We start from the raw sequence: 20,231 nt of genomic DNA, 5'->3' as shown, positions 1-20,231 counted from the left end.
TATATTGCCTTTGCTAAAATGTTATTCTACCACAAAATATGGTTCAGTTTCTTATAAAGAACTCTTTCAGCCTTAATGAAAAAGCTTGCTTACACCTCACAACAAACTTTATACGTCAATCTTACATCAGCTATCATTTGAAACACACAAAATGAACTGCGCCTGTTATATTTTTGATCCCTACAGTTTTTTACTGGACATGTAGACTTTATACGTTTTTTTTTCAAAATGGAAAGTGTCGCTTTTTTAGAGCGGAGAAAGGCATGCTGTGAGACAGAAAGTAAAACGCAAACTACCCTAAAGCAGTCTAGTTACATTTTGAAAGCATTTTGTTAAAAGTACCTCCATACGTCTCCCAAACGATATTTTAGTATATAGAGGCTATTTACATTTTAACACGCATTATACAACCGCAATGTGGCCCTGCAATTTAACTCGAACTTTTGCTAATACATCTTTACGTACAAACTAATTATTAACTAAATTACAATAACCAAACAAAATACACCATCCTTGAACTGCAACATAAGACCCCGAAAATAAACCCGCCGTCGTGTTCCATATAAGTATGCAACATGATGGTAAACAAGTTACAAATCGCTAATGCAAGCTTTTCTGTCTTTCTTAAATCCAACTTTTCTACGCTCAACTCGTAACAACAACAATAACTAGGCGTGACAACAATGTTGAATTTCTTCACTACCTCGAATGGTTTCCGCAGCACCCTGCCCGTTGTCTCCAATCTGACGGCGATGAATGTGTGGGACGGAGTCTGCATGTGCTTCATTTACGCCTCTTTACTGGAGTTCGTTTGTGTCAATTATGTAGGACGTAAGCGTCCGCTGCACAATGTCGTCTATCGTCCGGGTGAAAATCCCGTAACACAGGTAAATTAGAATACAATATAAAAAAGTTTAAAATAAAAAAGTGCTCATAGGTCATAAAGGGGCCTGTGGCTGATTTGTTATGCATTTCAAGCAAAGAAATATATATCTTACATACGCGTCTATTGAACCATTCAAAACGCACACACACAAAAAACACTCCAACACACAGCTAAATTAACTTACCTTTATTATTTATACTCTTGTTTTAAATGTATTTGGTTAAAAACACAAACCCAAAAATGTTATTTTCGGATTACCGAAGATTAAATACCCTTGCGGACAGAAAGAAGACTTGCGAAATATTTCTATACTAAGCTCGACCACTTAAACTGTCTCCGGCGATTGTTGCTATTGTAGCTACTTAAAACTCTAAAAAGATGTTGCCTGTATATTTGGACAAATTAAGGCTCAAAGGTTCTGAGTTTTTATTGAAACTTATTAAATTTTGAGCGAATGTTCACGGTGATATAGCGGTGATCCGATATAAAAGAGAGTTCGCAGTGAGCATGGGGAAGCTCGAAGTTGATAAGTTTGAAAGAAATATTTTTCGATGGTCTGTATGGTGGTCCAGCCCGCGCGTCTTCATACGTACCAAGATTCATTAAAATTTCTTTAAAGCTGAGAAGCTGCTTTCTCGAAACAGACAGACGCACAAGATTTAGCCGAATCTGCTGATCAAGGGTACAAATTTATGGACGAATATGTCTCACTCGATGCATGACATATTTCGTAGCAAATTTATAATACCCTCTGCAAGGATATAACAACTTCAAAGCACTAGTAAACAAAAGTCATACAGAAAAAAGAAACTATAGTCACTGTGTTGTTTCTGTCTATCTCTGTAGCCTAACTATGTATGTATAATATGCTATCTTCAAGTTCTCTATCCCTTTTATCTCTACTCTACACATAAGTCTTATTTTAAATTTATTTCAATGTGCTAACTATAAACATTCCTGATATAAATGCTCGCTTTAAAGGTCACCTTGTATTTAGCTAAGCTCTGCATACCTCACAGTTAACCATTCCCAATTAGCATTTTGAATTGAACTTCGGTGTCCTAAACAAAAACAAAACAAATAATCCTTAAGTTACCAAAAATTTTAACTTTATTTGTACTCAATAATTGTTAATATTATAAAATAATAAATACATATGTATAAATAGTGATATATATGTATTTATATATATTTGTACGTTGTGGTCGAAAATAACTCACTCTACTTATTTTGAATGTGTTTCTCACTGTACTCAAGCAAACCCGATTTTATTTCTTTTTTCGGAGTATGCCGGTATTCTTCTGAATGTTTTATATTGAGCGAAAAATTACCCTTCACCGAAAACACTTTGAATGTTTACATATACTATTCAGAGTGTCTTTGTATTAATGTTATAGTAAAACAGAAAAATAGTTTCAGTTGATTGTGTTGTGTATGTTATGTTATTATTGTGTATGTTTGTTGCTTTCTATTTAATTACAAAATATTAAATATAAATAAATAGCATATATCAAATAATTAAGTAGTTTTATATTAAGCGAGCACAAGCACACAAAGCATTTAATAAAACTTTTTCTGTCACTGAAAGACACTTTCTTATTCTCTCAAAAATAAGTCGCCACGAGAGGGAAACATAAATAACGGAAAACTAATTCCCATTAAGCACTCTCACAAAAACGAAAGCGACTTTTTTTGCTTACCTCTGAACTTCTAACATTTATTTAGAACACTTCAAAGTTGAGTGAGTTATTTTCGACCACTGTTTGTATGTTTGTGGTGATGCTCAGCTACGTATTTATTTTGTTTGCAATTTTAATAAAATAAAAAGAATAAATCCCTCCCAACTGCTCCAAAAAAGAGACGTGTTGTTAATTTGATTTGTCCCAAGCAATCTAAAATTTTCATTCCTTTTTGTAAATGTTTTATAGTAACAATGTTGCTTGTGCGTCTACAAATATTTCAAATTTATTAAACAAATAATAATTAGATTTTAAATACGGCATCAGGTATATTTATTTATTTACATTATTAGGTATGTGAATTCATTTAAATAATAAACACTTGAAGTGTGCATGTGTGCAAGCATTTCGTTAATGCTGTTTAAAGAAAGGAAAACAAATTGAATATGTATGGTAACACTAAAGACAATATAGAGCACTCTGTTTATATTGGCTATAATAACACTATGTCGGAGCCAATCAAAAATCGATAAGGCTTAACCTCACTACTGTGGTGGGTTGGGGCCCCGAACGAAGACACTTACACTAATCAACAGTCACTTTGTATCAGCTATCATGCTTATGCATATGGGGCTCCAAACAACGAAAAATCACTTTTTTCCATGGTAAAATTTTTTTCTATTTCAAATCTGGCATTTTGTTCTTGTTTTTTTCCTCAGTTTTTCCTCAGGTTTTAATGATCTTCACGCGTTCTGAAATATAATGAATATTATTCATTCATATACGTTTTTAAATTTAAATTAGTTTCTTACCTATATAATTTACAATTATGAAATTATCATTTGTTGTGCGGTACGTTTTTCGATTTGTTAGCTTTAAAATTCGAGGAAAGCTCGAAAAAGAAATTTGTATAATTTTTATCACTTCATACAGGTGTAATGGTTTTAATTAGGCGTAGTTTTTGGTTAATAAATTTTCACCTCGATGAAGAATGGTATGTTTATTTCCCATGACACTACCGACTATTTTGAGGGCTTGAAAAACCGCAAAGGATTGGAAATTATTTGTTGACACCAGCAGGGATATTCTAAGCCTGGCTGTAGGCCGTCTTACTCAATAATGGAAATTAGACGCCCCCAAACCCTGTTCAAAGTTGCACGCTACAAGCTGGGACTATTAAGAACTTTGTAAAAGCTCTAGATACGGAAGGTAAAGAACAAGTGTTTCGAAAAACAGCCTTCACACTTCCTTCAATGCATGACAGGGCAGTCTAGAACTCATGCCAACAAGTCACTGCACAGCTTTTGAGTGCGGAATACATTGGAATCTTACAAAAAATTGTATTTGAATAATTGGAGCAATCATGTCACTGAAATACATTTCCTACATTCCCAATTGATCGTTTCCAACTCAATTCTATGAAAGGAAGTTGTGAGAGTTTGTGAAATCAGAACATGATGGGCGATTACGAGTGAGGTCTCACACGAGAATCTGATTCTTATACCGCAATCAAAAAAACTTCGGACTGCATTTTTTACTAAGGTTTTCTTTTTGCAAACTTTGATATACATACGTAAACCGAAGTTCGCTGAACCTCCCGACTCTAAGTTCTTACAAGGACTGCTGATGATAAAACCGGGAGCTTCTTGAAATAACTATGCAGAAACTTGTGGATGTTTGTCGTTTTGACCAATGTTGAGCTCGAACAGTCCAGCTTAAAATCTTTTTATATGGTTGTAAAATCAAACAGCCACAAAAATTAATTCAGAGCGGCATCCTGGGACTTTAAAGTCTCGTAGAGAGCTTCGCATATAAATCGTCTATATAGACGAAAACGTATCTAAATTTTGTCAATTCGTCGTCTTTATCAGTCCACTTCGAGTAAATTGAAAATCCGTTAGAGAATAACGCACAAAAAATCATAATTTTATTGATTCAAAATTATGTAGTTACAAAACTATGTTTATAGCTAAAAATGTGTATGAATATTATTTATTTATATATTGCTTTCAGGCAGCCGAAGCCTTATAGTCTTAAAGATTCTCATCTGTGCAAAGCCAATTTTAGAAAAACAAAGTTTTTGCAATAATATCACTATAGGAAAATTTTTAAAGAAATATATCCTGAGGTATACCATAAAGTTGGCTTGGTAACTAATACAACAATTTTTTAATTTTAATTTTTAATTAATTAATTTAATTAACTATTTTTAAAATTAAGCGAATAATTTTTATGTTTTTTTTAATGCGAGCGAAAATCTGAGCCGACTTAATCATATTAACAATTCTCAAAAACTAATTTAACGATCTAATAATACGTCATACACTTTGTAAGTGTATCTGAGTTATAGTTGAAGATTTATAAAAGAAAAACAAGAAAAAATCCAGATCGTCATACTAAATACATATATGTATATAGCTTCCGATTGTTCAAAAATTGAGTTCTTTCGTGAAAAATTTATTTTTGAAATGTAACAACAACTTTTCTTGTAATAACAAATTTAATAAATCTTTGACCATAGTTCAAAAGTACAAATTTTATATTTCTTATTCGTAAGACGTTCAATTACCTTTTCATATACATTTAAATATTTATTTTCGCTTTAGGAGTGCTCCAGTTTACCAAAAATTTGGGCCTTGCCACAGAATCTGTTGCATAGTTTAATTGTTGCGCATTACTTAGTTGATCAAAGGTTTGTCCACCAAAGATAAACAAAATAATTTTCTGGACGAAATTTTCCAACTGAAACAACTCAAAGCCCTCATGCATTCAGAACATGTATAGCAAGAATACAGTAATAGCAAGAAATATTTAAAAAACAAAAACATGTACAGTAAAAGCTCCGATTACGCACAGAGCTCATAACCGGAGAAAAACAGTGCGGCGGTGGGGGTCCGCTAATGGGAGCTGTAACTGTATTGACAAATCATGAATGTGCTTGTTTTCCAGCGTTGCAAACTTACAGAAATAACTTCTGTTAAAATTTTGCATATAAATAAATAATGCATTTAATTTCGTAAATATTCCAAATACCAGGAAATGGCAGATATGATGTACCATATATTTCATATATCATTTATAATCTGCTGACCTTGTGGCTCTATCATCTTATATGCTTCGATATATGTTGAAAAGAGCTGGACTTTGAGCCCGATCAGACTTGTCTCGATCTTTTACTCGTACATACATCCTTACCGAGGAGGCTAAATTTTCGGAAAAGAGCGAAACAATTTGCCAATTTAATTAAGCAAGGACTTTTTAAATAGAATTGATGTCGACTTAATGTCCAATTTTCTAAAACTGCTGGTGGAATTTTTGCAGGCCCCGCCTTAGAGCACACGTGCATCGCTTAAGGTAAAGATTTCGGCTTCTTAGCTTTTACAGCCTGGGATCAAAGTCGGTCACCAGCTAGGATTAGCATAGCTGCACTCTGCGGGCGATTTCCCTTTGCTCGCATTCTGTACTTATTGTCTAATGATAACGAAAACTATACTTATATATATGCCACTTTAATGTTTGTTATATGTATATGATAATTTTAATTTTGTAGATTATGGATAATTAAAATACATATAAAAAGTATATTTAGGCCCAAATAAAAATCAAACATTGTTCCCAATTTTTTGTGATGTTTAAGATTATATTTATTTGATACAAGAACTTGAGCATAAGCAAAACGAATATCTTACATAACAGCAACTAAGCTATGCAAAAATTACGCAGAATCAAAGCAATCTTAACTAAAATCGACAACTTCAATCAAACTTAAAGTGTGTTTTGAGTATGAACATTATTTTGTGTACATTTTTACAGCGTCTTCCAGCGGTACTAAGCAGGATCGGAGTAATTCTTGCAAGTCCTTTGGTAAGCTATTAACCACAAATCATGCACCTTCCCTTTTCTTGTCAAGAAATGAGACAAACACCAACAACAAAAACATAGCATTAACATTATAATGGAACACAAACTCATCCAAAATCGCGCTTCTCACCGCTCACACAAAACCGACATCATTAAGTGAGTCACACAAAATCTTACAAATGGCATGTGAATTTTGCTTTTAAACTTAACTGCATAAAAGAATTGTTTTATTTTCATTTACTTATTTATATATTGTTTTTTGGGTTTTGAGTATGTTTGGTTTTTTATTCATTTAATAGATTTTAAATGAAATAATAGGGAAGTATTATATATTTCATATAACATAATATAGAAGCATGCTTTAAAAGTTTAGTTCATTTTACTTTTTGTTTTTAGTTTCATATTAATCAGAGTTCCCGATATTTTCGTGAATTCTATTCTTGTTTTTACCATAATAAAACTCTCAATATACTCGTAATAAAACACTCGGCAGCCCAAACAATTATAACAAAACTGTGAATAAATAATATTTAATAAAACAATATGAACAAATCTGACAATATGACAATATAACAATAACAAACAGCCGGAAACATCAACAACAACATCAATTGCGTAAATAAAAATAATATAAAAATAAAACACACTTTAAGATCACTTACAATTGGGAAAAATGTTAAAAGCAAAACTCGAAAAATGTGAGCATATGAAAATATGTTCGTTTTATATGGTACTAATTTAAATGAAACTGAAATGAGCAATAAATTATTATATAATTTTATTTAATTATTTATTAAGAGTATTTATGTTATAATATTTCACCTGTTTTTTATGTCTTTGAGTTACTGACAACAGACACGCCATATGCAATAACTAAAAGATGCTTTATCGTTTTTAAAATTCAAAAATATTTGAAAAATAAACCATATTTCGAATTTGTAAATTGTGTTTTGAAGGTATGTAGAAGCAACCGAATAATGCCGAAAGTTTTTAATTTTCGATTTTATGTTGCTGTATGTTTAATAGCTTTTTTAGGTAATTTATCTGGTCGTACCTTTATTTAAGACTAACTTATTATATTCCTTGTAGTATATGAGTGCAATAACCCAATACAATACAAGTACAAATAAATATATATTATTATCTTAATGGTAATTGTGTTTGGTGAATGCTAAGTTATACTTTTCCAGTCTGCTTTGATTTAATGTTAAATTTATTATGTGTTTCGCTATACTTGTCATAGTAATTAAATGCAAAATAACCCAACACCTTAGAAATATCCATAACAGTATTTGTTTTTTGTGTATGCTTAATTCACATAGTTAATATACATGTCTATTATATTTTTGCTTGCGAGTAACCCTTATTTATAAGCTGACAGTGCAAGTATATCTTTTATTGTGAAATAACTGATTAAACAGATAATTAAATTGAGGGTTTTTAGTAGTTGTCGCCAAATAGTTTAATATTAAAACTATATTTTACATGTGGAAAGTGAACCTTAACCTTGGATATGTTCATTCAAAGCCTGGCAATCTTAGTAATTTATTATACAAGATTTCCGTTTTATTTAAGATTTCCGTATTTTTTAGTCTTCTGGTTTTTGAAAGTAGTATTAGTTAAAGGTATTAGAATAAAAAAATCGATATATTTTTATTCAAATGATGTATATAAAAAATAAATAAATAGAGATATCATGCCGAAAAGTTTCAGCTTAAACAAAAATATAAAAGCATTCATTACAGATGTTATTTTTTGGATTATTAATAGTTATCTCTGATAAACGAAAAAGCATTCATTACAGATGATATTTTTTGGATTATTAATAGTTATCTCTGATAAACGAAAAGGCAATGAATAATTCCTTAGGGTGCAAAAGTGAGTTTTAGTAATTTTTTACAATAACCCTATTGGTACATTTAAATTAATCGTAATGTTGGGTTGCTTGGCAAGTATTCTCCCCAAATCCTCCAGGATATTAGAGAAAATTTTAAAACTATCCTGTTAAGCAATGTTATGTTCTGGAACTAGAAAAATCCCATCGCATGTCTATCTTACTCATCGTATATTACAATATCCAGTTGTCTCCATTCTTCCGCAAAAGGATTCAATTAGGCGAACTGTATAGTTTCCTTTAACACAAAGCGCAACCCACAATAACTATAAAGTCAGCCTGGTGTTCCTCTATCCCTGCAATACTTGTGATGGTCACTTAATACATCCCGGTTAACATATTTCGCTTCTAAGCCGTACTCTGTTAGATTTTTAAGATTTTTTATTTAAGACCCAGATTTAAAATGTCCAGAGCAGCTATTTGCCCGAAATGGATGCTTAGTTTTAAAGCAGGTCATCATATCGTGAATTGGCTGCTGCCGTTTATTGCGTTTTGTATGGTAATTATTGGTCCGGTTCGCTTGCTCAGCATTGATTATTGTGCTTACTTTTAGAAGATTCCTTTAGATTTTAGATGTCATCAAAGCAGCAATTACGCACATCTTACACCATCTTCATTTACCGACTTGTTCTTAGACTGAACCTCTTTAGATTTCTCAGCTCTTCAAGGAACTTCGACCAAACATAAAATTATATTTTTCCCTTGACGAGCGTTTTATAATTTTGTCACAAAATGTGCATTCAAAAATAAATATTCTCAGAAATCCACTGTAATAATTATAAGTCCCTCACGTTTCCGTTTCCTTGCTGATAAGTGTTTATAGACTTTTAGAGATATTCAATGGCATATAAATAGTATAAGGCATATAAATAGTAAGAAGTCGTATTCAAAATAAATTGCAAATTGAGTTGCCAGAAGTAGCGATTACCTAGATACCTATTCTTTCGACTACTAACTGCCTTTGTTAAATGCGCTTTTACCTTACAATTCCCAAAAAGTGATTTGCGATCTGAAAGCTCAGCAATTGTGGAACAGCAGGAGGACCCTGCATGTTAAACTAATTCAACTAACTGAAAAAACAACTGTGCAGCAATCAAGTCCTAACTAAAAAAAATCTCCAACTCTCTCTCCAATCTCAACATCAATGTTTCCTCTTTCAATGTGCTCGTGCAACATGCAAAACCAAAAACAAATAAGTACAAAACTATTGCACCCAACTGTCCCATCCACCAATACAAGATAGGAAATAATCGAACAAGAATTTCACGCTGCTTTGTCGTCTCCCAACGAAAAGGCGAGCACCATCACCACGCCGGACATGGCCGGTACGCCGCTCCCAATGAGCTTAGCCGCGCCCAAATCCACACCGGGCACACAAAGGCCTGCGGAGAACGAACTTCTTAGCGGCATGCGGTGGCAAGAGGCGCATGGTGGTATCATTGGTGCAGCAGTGCAAAATTTGCGAGCACGTTCTATTAAACGTAAAAGCGGCCACGAAGCCACAAGAAGCGCGTCATCAAAGTCCACATCGCCAGGTCTAAAATCCACCTCATTGGCTACCGAGCACATTTATGAAGAGCCTGAGCCGGGTAGCAATATGACAGCAAATGTGGCTTCGACAAGTGTTAGATTTGAAGATGTACAGCAAAAGGAAAGCTCTCCCACGCTGCGCCGCTCTGTTGGCACTAGCACGCCAGCGTTGGTGGTGCGCATCGAGCAAGAAAAGGAAGAACAAGAAGAAGGGGCGAAGGAACAGTTGAAGCTGCAACCATTGCCATTTATCGAAATGGCCGAGCGCCAGCATCAATTAGAATTACCTTTAAAGCCGCCACGCAGAAAATCTTCGCGTTCAAATTCACCAAGCAGCGCCTACGCGGCGGATATGGAAGCAAGAATAATAATCGGGACAAGGACATCCGTGACTGAAGTGAAAAATGTGAGTAATGGCCCGTCGACAAGCCGAAAAAAGCCAAAGTGACTAACACAACTTTATTCCGTTATTGTTAACCGTTAACTGTTAACCCAAACCATAACAACGCGAACCCAAAACGAATTACATAAATTCGTACCAATTTATATATGTACATATGTACATTCACACATTCATGCAGAAAATCACACAGACTTTCTAACGCAAACGCCGTAAGCTGTGCACCTTACGCAGCGCTTGTGCTAAGTCGTTCTCTGTTCTATATATTTCCGGCAGGGATGCCTAGTACCCTGCTTCGAATTGCCGTAACATACATCCGTACTTTATAACAACATACATGCATAAGCAAGTAACAGTGCTCTAGTCGTATTTTCCCGACTAGAAGAGACCTTGAACCCAAATCTTCCACATCTAGTTGCTCAAAGTTTATCTAAGAAATACACTTTTACCCACTTAAAGGGCTAAAGAGATATCATGAACATTGTTAAAACTAAATACTTAAAAATATAAATCCGATTTGCTGGGATTGAACTCGCACCCCCATCAACCGAACGAACTTATTGGCACGGCTCATACTAACTCCCTATCTTGAAATAGCAGCACACATGGTTTAAGTTCCAATTGGCATTCTTGTAAATCTACTTACTTGATCTGTATACCAAACGGAAAGCTACATGTCAACTCTGAAGCCTAAGAGATATGCTCCGAAACGCGTATTTCGATATCGATTTGTATCGATTGCTTAAAAACGGGGCCCGATATTTATATACCCTGTTCGTAAAGTATATTTTATTTGTTTTCTGCGATTTTCTTCTTGCTGCCCATCCGTCTGTCGTTATGAGACAGCCAGACTTATTACTCTAAAGATCGAGGCAAAATATTTCGACCACGCCCACAATTTTATAAAATTAATTTCCCTAAAGTTTGAATGTCACGGTCATGAGATTACAGTCACGGAGTATTAAGCGAAAAGACTCAATTCGATTGATTTAAGGTGTTATTGCACTGCAAACTGAGTATCGCGCAGTCGACTCAAGCCGACTGCAACCTTCCTTGTTTTAAATAATATTATGTTAAATATTTGTAGAACAAAACTCAAAAATGACCTTTGATCGTTAGCAAAAAAAAAAATGGGCATTTGCAATTATCATGACAATGGCAAATTAGAAAGTGTGGCAGCAGTTTGCATAAAAAAGAAATACATAGTTAATAATTTATGGAGTCAACGACGTCTCATTAATTGCCTTTTTTACTAGGCTGTAATTAAAATACTATTTAAAAGGGTATACAAAAATATTATCCCTACAAGTTATCCATTTTGAGTGCACTCGGTACTACAGAGTGTTTTGTGGTTTCTGAATCAATGCAGGGAGCAATCAACAAGTGATAGTCCTCCAGTTTAGAGTACCCGACTGTCCTAAGGAAAATATACACTATGGAAAATTTAATGTTTGTCCATCTTCGTGAGATAGTCGACAGGCATTGACGCCTACAAAATTGTATCAATTAAATCCCATAACTCATTGAATTCGTTAATTTATATACCAACGGTTATTATGAAATACTTTTCAAATTTATAGGGAGGTGCTTTCATCCACTGGATCTACTCCTAAAAGACTCAGGCGAATAGCATACAGTCCCACTAATTAATTTTCCTCCACATACAAAAATCAATAGCATCAATAACAAAATCATCATCAACTTCATAATTAAAATGTTCTCCCCTGTATGATAAACAATGTAAATGTTGTGCCATATGTCAGCTAAATGTAATTTCTCGTTGAACGTCAAGATAAATCGACACAATTCAATGATTGTCTCCGTAGGACAGATTTGAAGTATATTACATATTAAAAACAATTGTTGCAGGGAAAGTGTCAACAAAATTAAATATTCATACTCGTACACAAGATGATAAGTGTGTGGCAGTTGCCTTGAGTCTTTGGTACAAGCCTGCCATATGGATGGGGTCTTTTATACCAAGTGTAAAAGACCAAAAGGCTTTTAGGAAACCCTTAACAAATCCATGCCACTCGGTTCTAGCTTACCGGATTGGTTGGGTTGTTGCTAGCCAACTATACTTACACATCCTAAATAAATACTAATAAATTGAAAATATGTCCGGTAATTAGAAGCTACAAGCACCGAACCGCTCAAACGAAATCTTCTGAACTATCATGGAAATTTGCATTTGCTTAAGAGGGGCGATGTATACGCTCCTATAGTAAAGCTCTAAGACCTAAAATTATCTTATACGTATTGGGCATATACTCGACAGTGAAATATTTTTTTCTGACTGATTTCTGATTAACGCACAGTCCAAACCATAAGAGCTAGGAAGCTGAAACTTTTACTGTAATTACTTCATGTGTTGCAGATGCAAAACGGGGAAATTCCACCCACAAGTATGGAAAAATCGCGAAAAAAATATGTATGATAATTATTTCTTTACCATCTGATCGGCCTAAAACTCATTCTCAAAGATGTTTGTTCAAATTTAATCGAGGGATGCTTCACACTTTTCGGAAAATCCATTCCTCTTTGGTATAAATGGGCGTCAAAGATTTGGTGATTCGCATTCAAATTCGTTGCCAAAGATCTTAATGAAAAATCATTTAAAATGAGTTTCACACTTTTCGAAGCCTTCTCCAAAGTTTTAAGTTTCGTTCGATCGTCTTTAATCGTATTTTTAAGTCCCACCCTCATCTATGGAAATTTGACCGAAAGCGGTTTTATGTTTATCGGCTTCAAATTCATTTTCAAAGATCTTTGCTCAATTTCATTTGATACGCATTTCACACATTTCGAAATTCTACCCGCATAAGTTAATTATCGTGCCTTTAAAATTTCATAAGGAACTCATCACTTCCTCAGCTTTGTAGCTCTTAGGGTCAGTCAGGACAAACAGTTTTATAAATAGAGATAAGGTAGGTAGGGTAGACCGATAATCATTGGAAATCACTGAACATATGGAATAAATACGTGCTTCTGATATATTGATTGATCGTTTCCTTCTTAGCGTTATACATTTAATAAATATAACGGCAGTGCTTAACTTTTTCAAAATTTTAGAACATAAATATGGTATGCAAAAGATTGTTTATACCCATAATCTATTTGTCCAATATTAAAAATGTGAAAGATATTCTCGTCTTTCTTTGTCAATTTGTTATCCAACCTAAAGAGCGTAACAGAAAAAACAAGAAAATAAAATCAATAAGAAACAAATGCACCTTAATTAAAAAGTTAAAAAGGAAATTCAGACTTCAGCTTCAGCTTTTTCAGTCTGTTTTTGGATTCTAAGTAAGTCAATCAATTAATCGGGTCTGTCAATAATATAAACAAATGTAGCAGCCCGTAAATATGCTTTAAAAAGGTGCATATACTTTTTATACTTAACGGCCTGTTAGTTTTCTGTATTTTTCGTCCTTCTGTCTGGCCCTCCTGGAGAACTGTTTTTTAGACGCTAAGACGTTTTATGTAGATACCCGCGTTAGAAAGAGTAATGCAATCAAAAATGTGTGGCTTCCACAGCTATATATTAATATACAAAACTCACAAAAACAAAAAATGCATTGCTACGAAAGTTATAAGTCATGAAGGTTAAATTAAAGTGTGTGCATACCAAAAAGAGTATATCTCAATAACTTTTGTTTGCAAATTTTTAACGAGCATTAAATGAAATATTTTTTGTACAAAAACCGACTTATAACTCACTCTATTTAATCAGGTGATAATGGCTGGTTTAGGAATTTGTTGGTTTTGCGGGAAATTTGCCTCTTCTTTGCCTCTACACATGCGTTTTCACAAGACCAGAATTCCCTCTTTTACCCATTTAACATGGATACAGGGTATAAAAAGTAGAAGCTTTTTACTCAACCCTTGCTTTGCGCACTCGCTTTATATATGTAATTTTTCAGCACGTTTAAATTATTAATTTCCATTGCTTAAATTACTTAAAACTTCGCACCTCCCACGTACAATAACGATTTTCAATGACGTTAAGCTTTGATCATTTTTTAACAAAATAATTCATAACATACGCCTTTCCACTCATTTACTGCATAAATCCGAAACAAAATTCTCATGCCATATCAACAACAAAAAATATTATTTAAAAAAAACAGGCTTCGGTGTGCCGAAGGTTAAATACCCTTGCAGTATTGGAGCTTATCCCTTTATCCACATAACGCAACTTAAATAATAAATTCAGTTTTATATCCTCCTTATTCCAATCAGAAGCTATATGGTAGGCAGTCTGATTTAAATACAGTTTGTTTTGATAGGAACGAATTCACAGAGTTCAATAATCAAAGCCTATATTGCTGCTTAATGTATCTTAACCAAATACGCAGATATGCCCGAAACGATTAATTGCACTGCCTGCAACAAAAAAAGAGATGATACTTTTAGATCGTTTTACAACCGATTCAATAGAATCAAACATCAATATTACAATATAGTCATCATGTACATAAACATAATTGTGTATCCTACAAAAATTATAATACCATCTGCAAGGGTAACAGCTATAACAAATAATGGTACAAATAAAAATGTTAAGCAACATTCTCTAAATAAAACATTTAATGCCCAATTTTCATAATTATTAAATGCTGCCTTCAAAAAAAAATCGTTCAACTGGGACAGCCCGTAAGTATGCAGTAAAAATACGCCGTATTCCATTTAAATTGCAGTCAACATTATTTTAGAGCTGCACATTTAGGGTAGTGGGCATAATTCTTCCTTCCTCAGCCTGGCAATATGGAACATTCATTGCTAAATACCCTTATTCATAATAAGTATATATATTTTAGTTACTACCAACAGCCGAAAGAATCTAGCCACGTTGATCTGTGTATCCATCAATGCAGGGCTTAAATATGGTACACAAGAGAGAGTTTTATTATTCAATTTTGTGTAAAAAGCGGAGTTAAAAAACTATGTCTCAAAATGAATACGAGAGTATTTATTTCAAATTTTAGGTCTTTAATCTATCTTTCGCTATCTGTTGGAGCGCATACTTGATTCAAAAATTCTAAAAATATGAGATGATAAATATATATACTTTAAGTGGCAGGAGTTATAACCGTCTGGCACTCTCAATGCATATTATAACCAATAAGACTGGCCATATCTTGTATACAGGGTATAATTGACAAAGGCAACAATCTCAATATATCTTCGTTATTTGGCAACCTTTAAGAAGTTTTACTCCGAATCGTACATGCAATATTTTTTCCCAGTTTGTATACCCTATATACTGGTCCCTAAGCAATGTGTTCGCATAATTTTTATAATCAAGGACATAAGACTTGAACTGTTAAAAAGCTTATATTTCTATTTGTTTGTGATGAAAATGCATTTGGAAATAAATTCAATTGTTTATTGTTTTACGCATTTAAAAGCTTAAAAGTGTTATATTCTTTTGCGAGTGATCAATAATTAACCGCTTTCATTTTTTTAATGTATTAGGGCGAAAAGCGACGTGACGCCGGAGCACCGAATGAGATTGTGGCATGCACCACATGCGGAAGCAGCAATAGCCCGTGCACCCACTCCGCTAATAATGGATGCGCCACGGAGGTGAGATACGAGTTTGCGCAGATATCTCAGCAATATAAAGAACCTCTAAATATATATATTTTAATTATGTATTTGCAGACCTGCTTTGTTCAGATGCGCAAGAAAGAGCCACCGCATCCGATACGTGTGGCGAAGACGATTGATGTCATCGCGAGAATAACATTTCCAACAGCTTATGCCATATTTCTCATATTTTTCTTTGTACACTATAAGGGATTTTCATAAAATTAAGCTAAAAGCAACATCCATTAACTTGCGCTTAAGGAAACAGCATAAAAACAGCATACAATTATTTGATAATCTAAAAATGTGGAAATACATCTTAAAAGTCATGACCATAAATGAACAAAATTTCAAAGTTCTAAAGGTCTTGCAAAGCCATTTAACTTAAATTTATTAAAGAAAACAACACAAACTAATTTATTTAAAAATTAACACATAAGTTAAAGCATATAAAAAGCATATAGTAAAGCAAAAACAAAACAAAGAACAAGTGATAAACAACGCTAATCGTCAATATAAAAAACAAGAACAACCCTAGTTAAAAAACATAAAATTTTTTATTAAAATAAATATACAAACGAATTGTTTATTATTAATATAATATTATTTATACGACATTAAAAATAAACAAGCAAAACAGTAGCAGTCGGGTGCAGCCGACTGCTCAATACTCTGTTCACAGTGTAATTATAGCTTAAATTAGACAAACAAAAACCTTGATGATAAGTTGTTGGCTCTAAGAATGCAATTTCAAAACATTGACTTTCAAACTGTGACTGCGAGATATCGATCATTTCCTTCGTTAGTCGGGGAGTGGGCGGAGCGGGAATATTGCCTACTCAATCTTTAATCCTTTAGGATTTAGAGATAGTCAGGAGAAGACTGCCTGCAATATTTGTGACTCTAGCTTTCAAATTGTGTGAGGTCCAGATTTCGCGGTTAGCCCGCCGCCTAGATTACATGGCCAAAAGTCTTAGCACATTGTCTGGCACGGACGTACATGGGATACGGAGTTATATATTTCATGTTTGAAGAGTATAATATTTTAACAAAGGTTGCGTTTATTCAAACAAACGGACGGGAAGCAAGACAATGCACAAAGCCAATATACTCATTTTCAATTTGTGAACAGAGTAAAAATCATACGTATTGATATTCGACTGCTTGTTTAAAAACTGTGGACAAGAGACTTGCTTTAAATCAAATGTTTGGCAAGTTGGAATAAATAATTATTTTCATAAATAATATTTAAACCGATATTTTAAGAACTTATGCTGAAAGTATGTACCAAAATGAAACGCCGTCTAAAATAAAAGACCTTAGCATAAAAAGCAAACAAAAATCAGCTTTAAAGCTATAAGTATCTAACCGTAGTTGAAAAGAAAAATAATAAAAAGGTGATCCAGGTTATCATCACACAAAAATAGTAACAATGAATGAACCTTGCATAAAAGTCGTATTTATACATATGAAGATATTATACACATATGCATATGTTATTAACAACGTTTCTAGTCAAATATTTTGCGTGAAAATAAATTTTGTTCAATTACTTTATTTAATTTAAAGCCTTCAAATATTCAAGTTATTATTCTACACATTTTGGGTTCCTCAAAATTATATATTTGTGTATGTATAGAAATATAGGTTTATTTGTATGCTCTGTTTCTATTTTATTTTTTCCTTAAAATAAATGTTTTGTTCTTTTCAGTGCATTAGTTGCTGCCAACGTTAGTCCTTATACTCTGTACCCATTAAAAGTGGGTCAAAAAGTGCAGAAGAAATCTCCTAATATTAACTTATATGTTAAATCAGAAAGTTGATATTGGTCGTTATAGCCATGTCCACCTGTCGGTCTGTATAAGCTCGCTGATCTCAAAAAGTGCTAAGGGTCTAAAATATTGAATATTGTTTTACCTACAAATCGATTAATATCAATTATGAACTTCACTTTCTTGAGTAGATGAGACAGATTATAATAGTTGAAGCTAGGATACAGATTAACGCATATATTAACATTATTTAATGCCTTCCAATATTCAAATTGAATGGCCCGTGTTATCAGATAAGCACAAAACAGTTTGAGGATCTTTTCTCAAAGCCATGGCGTTAAGTGAAGATTAAGCGTAACCACACAATATGTGTTTTTGTGAGAAATGTAATACGTGTAAGTAAGTACAAATGTAAGAGGTGGGTACAGGGTATCTACTAGTCGACCACGCTCGACTAGAGCACTAATATTTTCTTAGGTCTTTTGTATTACTTAAGTGAAACAAGCCAGCAATTAAGCAGGCGTTTCATAATATGTTAATCATCTTCAATAATTTATAAATATGTATTTTAATAATGTCGTATATATCCAATAATTGCACTCAATTAAACCACACAAGAAAGGAATTGGATTCAACAATATAATTAAAAACATATCAAAGCAAATAAAACAGCATGAAAGCATAATATAAAATATATTAAATATAAAAAAAAAGTTAAAACAAATAAAAAAAATGTAGAAGCTATGTTAACTCAATTATAAACAACTCGCCCAGGTATTTTAGATACAATTTACCTTAAAAGCAAATAATGCCTCACAACATTTGCATATAGAAGACCAAAACTACACAACAAACCAAAAGTATTTAAAAATAAAAACAGTATACTTAAATTAAAACATTTTAGCTAAACTAATTCAATCCTTAAAGCCTTGTGATAAACTTAACAAAAATTTAAAAATAAAACCGTTGCATAAATATTTATTCAAGTTAATTAATTGAGCAGGTTATGAGGGCCACCGTTACCAATTATTTTAAAATGCATATTTATTATAAACACGAATGCGTAAACGCCGCTTTTTAGAATTTGTATATTCCTAGAATGGTAGATTTTTGAATTATATATGTATATTTAATTTTGCAACACTTAATGATATCACAAATTTTCTGAATTTCACTTTTATAACACAATAATATATAAGATATAACACATTTTTTACGACTAATGCAAATATAATTAAGAATCCAAGCTGTGGTACCAGAAAGGCCCATTTTTTATGTAAAATACACATTAAAATTCTGTCGAACACATTTTATGCCCTGTATCCACTAAAATGGGTATTATGGCTGTCTGCAAACGTATGTGGCAACAAAAGCTGGAGATTTCAATTGGAAATATATATATGTTCTCCGTATAACTATTTATTAATTGAAGATTATAGTAGTTAAGTAGATTCATATATACACAGATGCCGAATATTTCACTTTTAAAATCCCCACCAAATGAAAGAAATTTTTTTTTGTGCAGAAGTATCAGACTATATGCACCGAAGTACATGTACTGCGTAAAGTGCGCAGCTTATATAAGAAAATTAGAACGCGTATCCCCAAGTCGGAAAACACCGGAGTAGAGCACTTTAACTTGTTTTTAAATATCCTTATTAAAGCACGGTTCTTATACTCAGTTTGCAAAGAAAAAAGGGGTCTATTGATTTTTTACGTCCATCTTGTTGCATATTTCCGAATGAACGCAATATTTGGGTTTTTTATTAGGCTTGTTTCGAATATATAAATATGTGTTCGCAAGCAAACCGCGCAAATCTGTATATCCCACAGCTTTAAAATAGTCAACAGGCAAAACCGCAACGCCCACCTCCAATGTCTTTAGATTCTTTTACTTATTGCTCAGCTTATACAGCCAGTGTATACATGTATCCAAAAACTTTCCGAAGTTACTTTTAAAAAAGAGTGGAAGTGGACGTATGAAAAACAATAAAGTTTTTTACAACCGCTGTCTACAAGTTTTTTACGATTAAGCGAAGAACTCACAACATTTCATGATTTATCTAGCGGTTTGGGCTGGGTATCGATCATCAGTCAGCCAATCAATCAGTTAAGACAATCAGATTTATATACAGAAACGTCAGGAGAGCAAAGAACTTTTTTTTAATATTTTTACAATATATTAACATTTTTTGTTATTGTTTTTATTTTCCCCTTAATGGATATGGCCAGCCAAATCAAATATTTCATTTGACCTAGGCATGCATGAGTATAATTTTATACCCTGGGAATATACATTGCCCATGCATCTGGCAGAAAAATACATAAGTTCGGTACGTTGTGGATTAAATACACTTGCAGACATTTACTTTATGGCTTTGAAGATATGTAAGAATACCAAAGCTTGCAAATGAGTTTGATATAAAAAATAACAGAAAATTTGCCATATGACAACTCAGTTTGCTATATAAGTGGTCCGATTCGGCCGGTTCCTACGAATGAACCCCCTATATATATATAAGAAATTTCAAGAGTGCTGTAATCGAGGATCCAACGCTTAGAGTATAGGGTAACCCAGCATCGAGCAACCTTTACGCACTTTACGCAGCGGTTGTGCTTC

At 33.2% G+C, this 20,231-nt stretch overlaps 1 protein-coding gene across 5 annotated transcripts; it reads left to right on the top strand.

The window, feature by feature from the left end:
• The first annotated feature begins 651 nt into the window (after positions 1-651).
• Positions 652-18,588, top strand: pHCl-1 (pH-sensitive chloride channel 1). Of its 5 annotated transcripts, XM_064692455.1 has the most exons (5): positions 652-887; positions 6,379-6,429; positions 9,615-10,256; positions 15,726-15,836; positions 15,915-18,588. In XM_064692455.1, the coding sequence occupies exons 1-5, from the start codon at positions 684-686 to the stop codon at positions 16,059-16,061; spliced, it is 1,155 nt and encodes a 384-aa protein (XP_064548525.1). In that variant the 5' UTR covers positions 652-683; the 3' UTR covers positions 16,062-18,588. The 5 variants fall into 5 exon arrangements, with proteins under 5 accessions (XP_064548525.1, XP_064548526.1, XP_064548528.1 ...); XM_064692456.1 differs by lacking the exon at positions 6,379-6,429 and having other exon boundaries at positions 9,564-10,256; XM_064692458.1 differs by lacking the exon at positions 9,615-10,256.
• Positions 18,589-20,231: the final 1,643 nt, after the last annotated feature.

Source organism: Drosophila montana, unplaced genomic scaffold (assembly GCF_035044405.1).
Source record: "Drosophila montana isolate Dmon_TW-CO22-7 unplaced genomic scaffold, ASM3504440v1 contig_3615_1, whole genome shotgun sequence".
Classification (NCBI taxonomy): Eukaryota; Metazoa; Arthropoda; class Insecta; order Diptera; family Drosophilidae; genus Drosophila; species Drosophila montana.
Note: the sequence above shows the minus strand (reverse complement) of the source record. Positions and strands in the feature narration are given on the sequence as shown.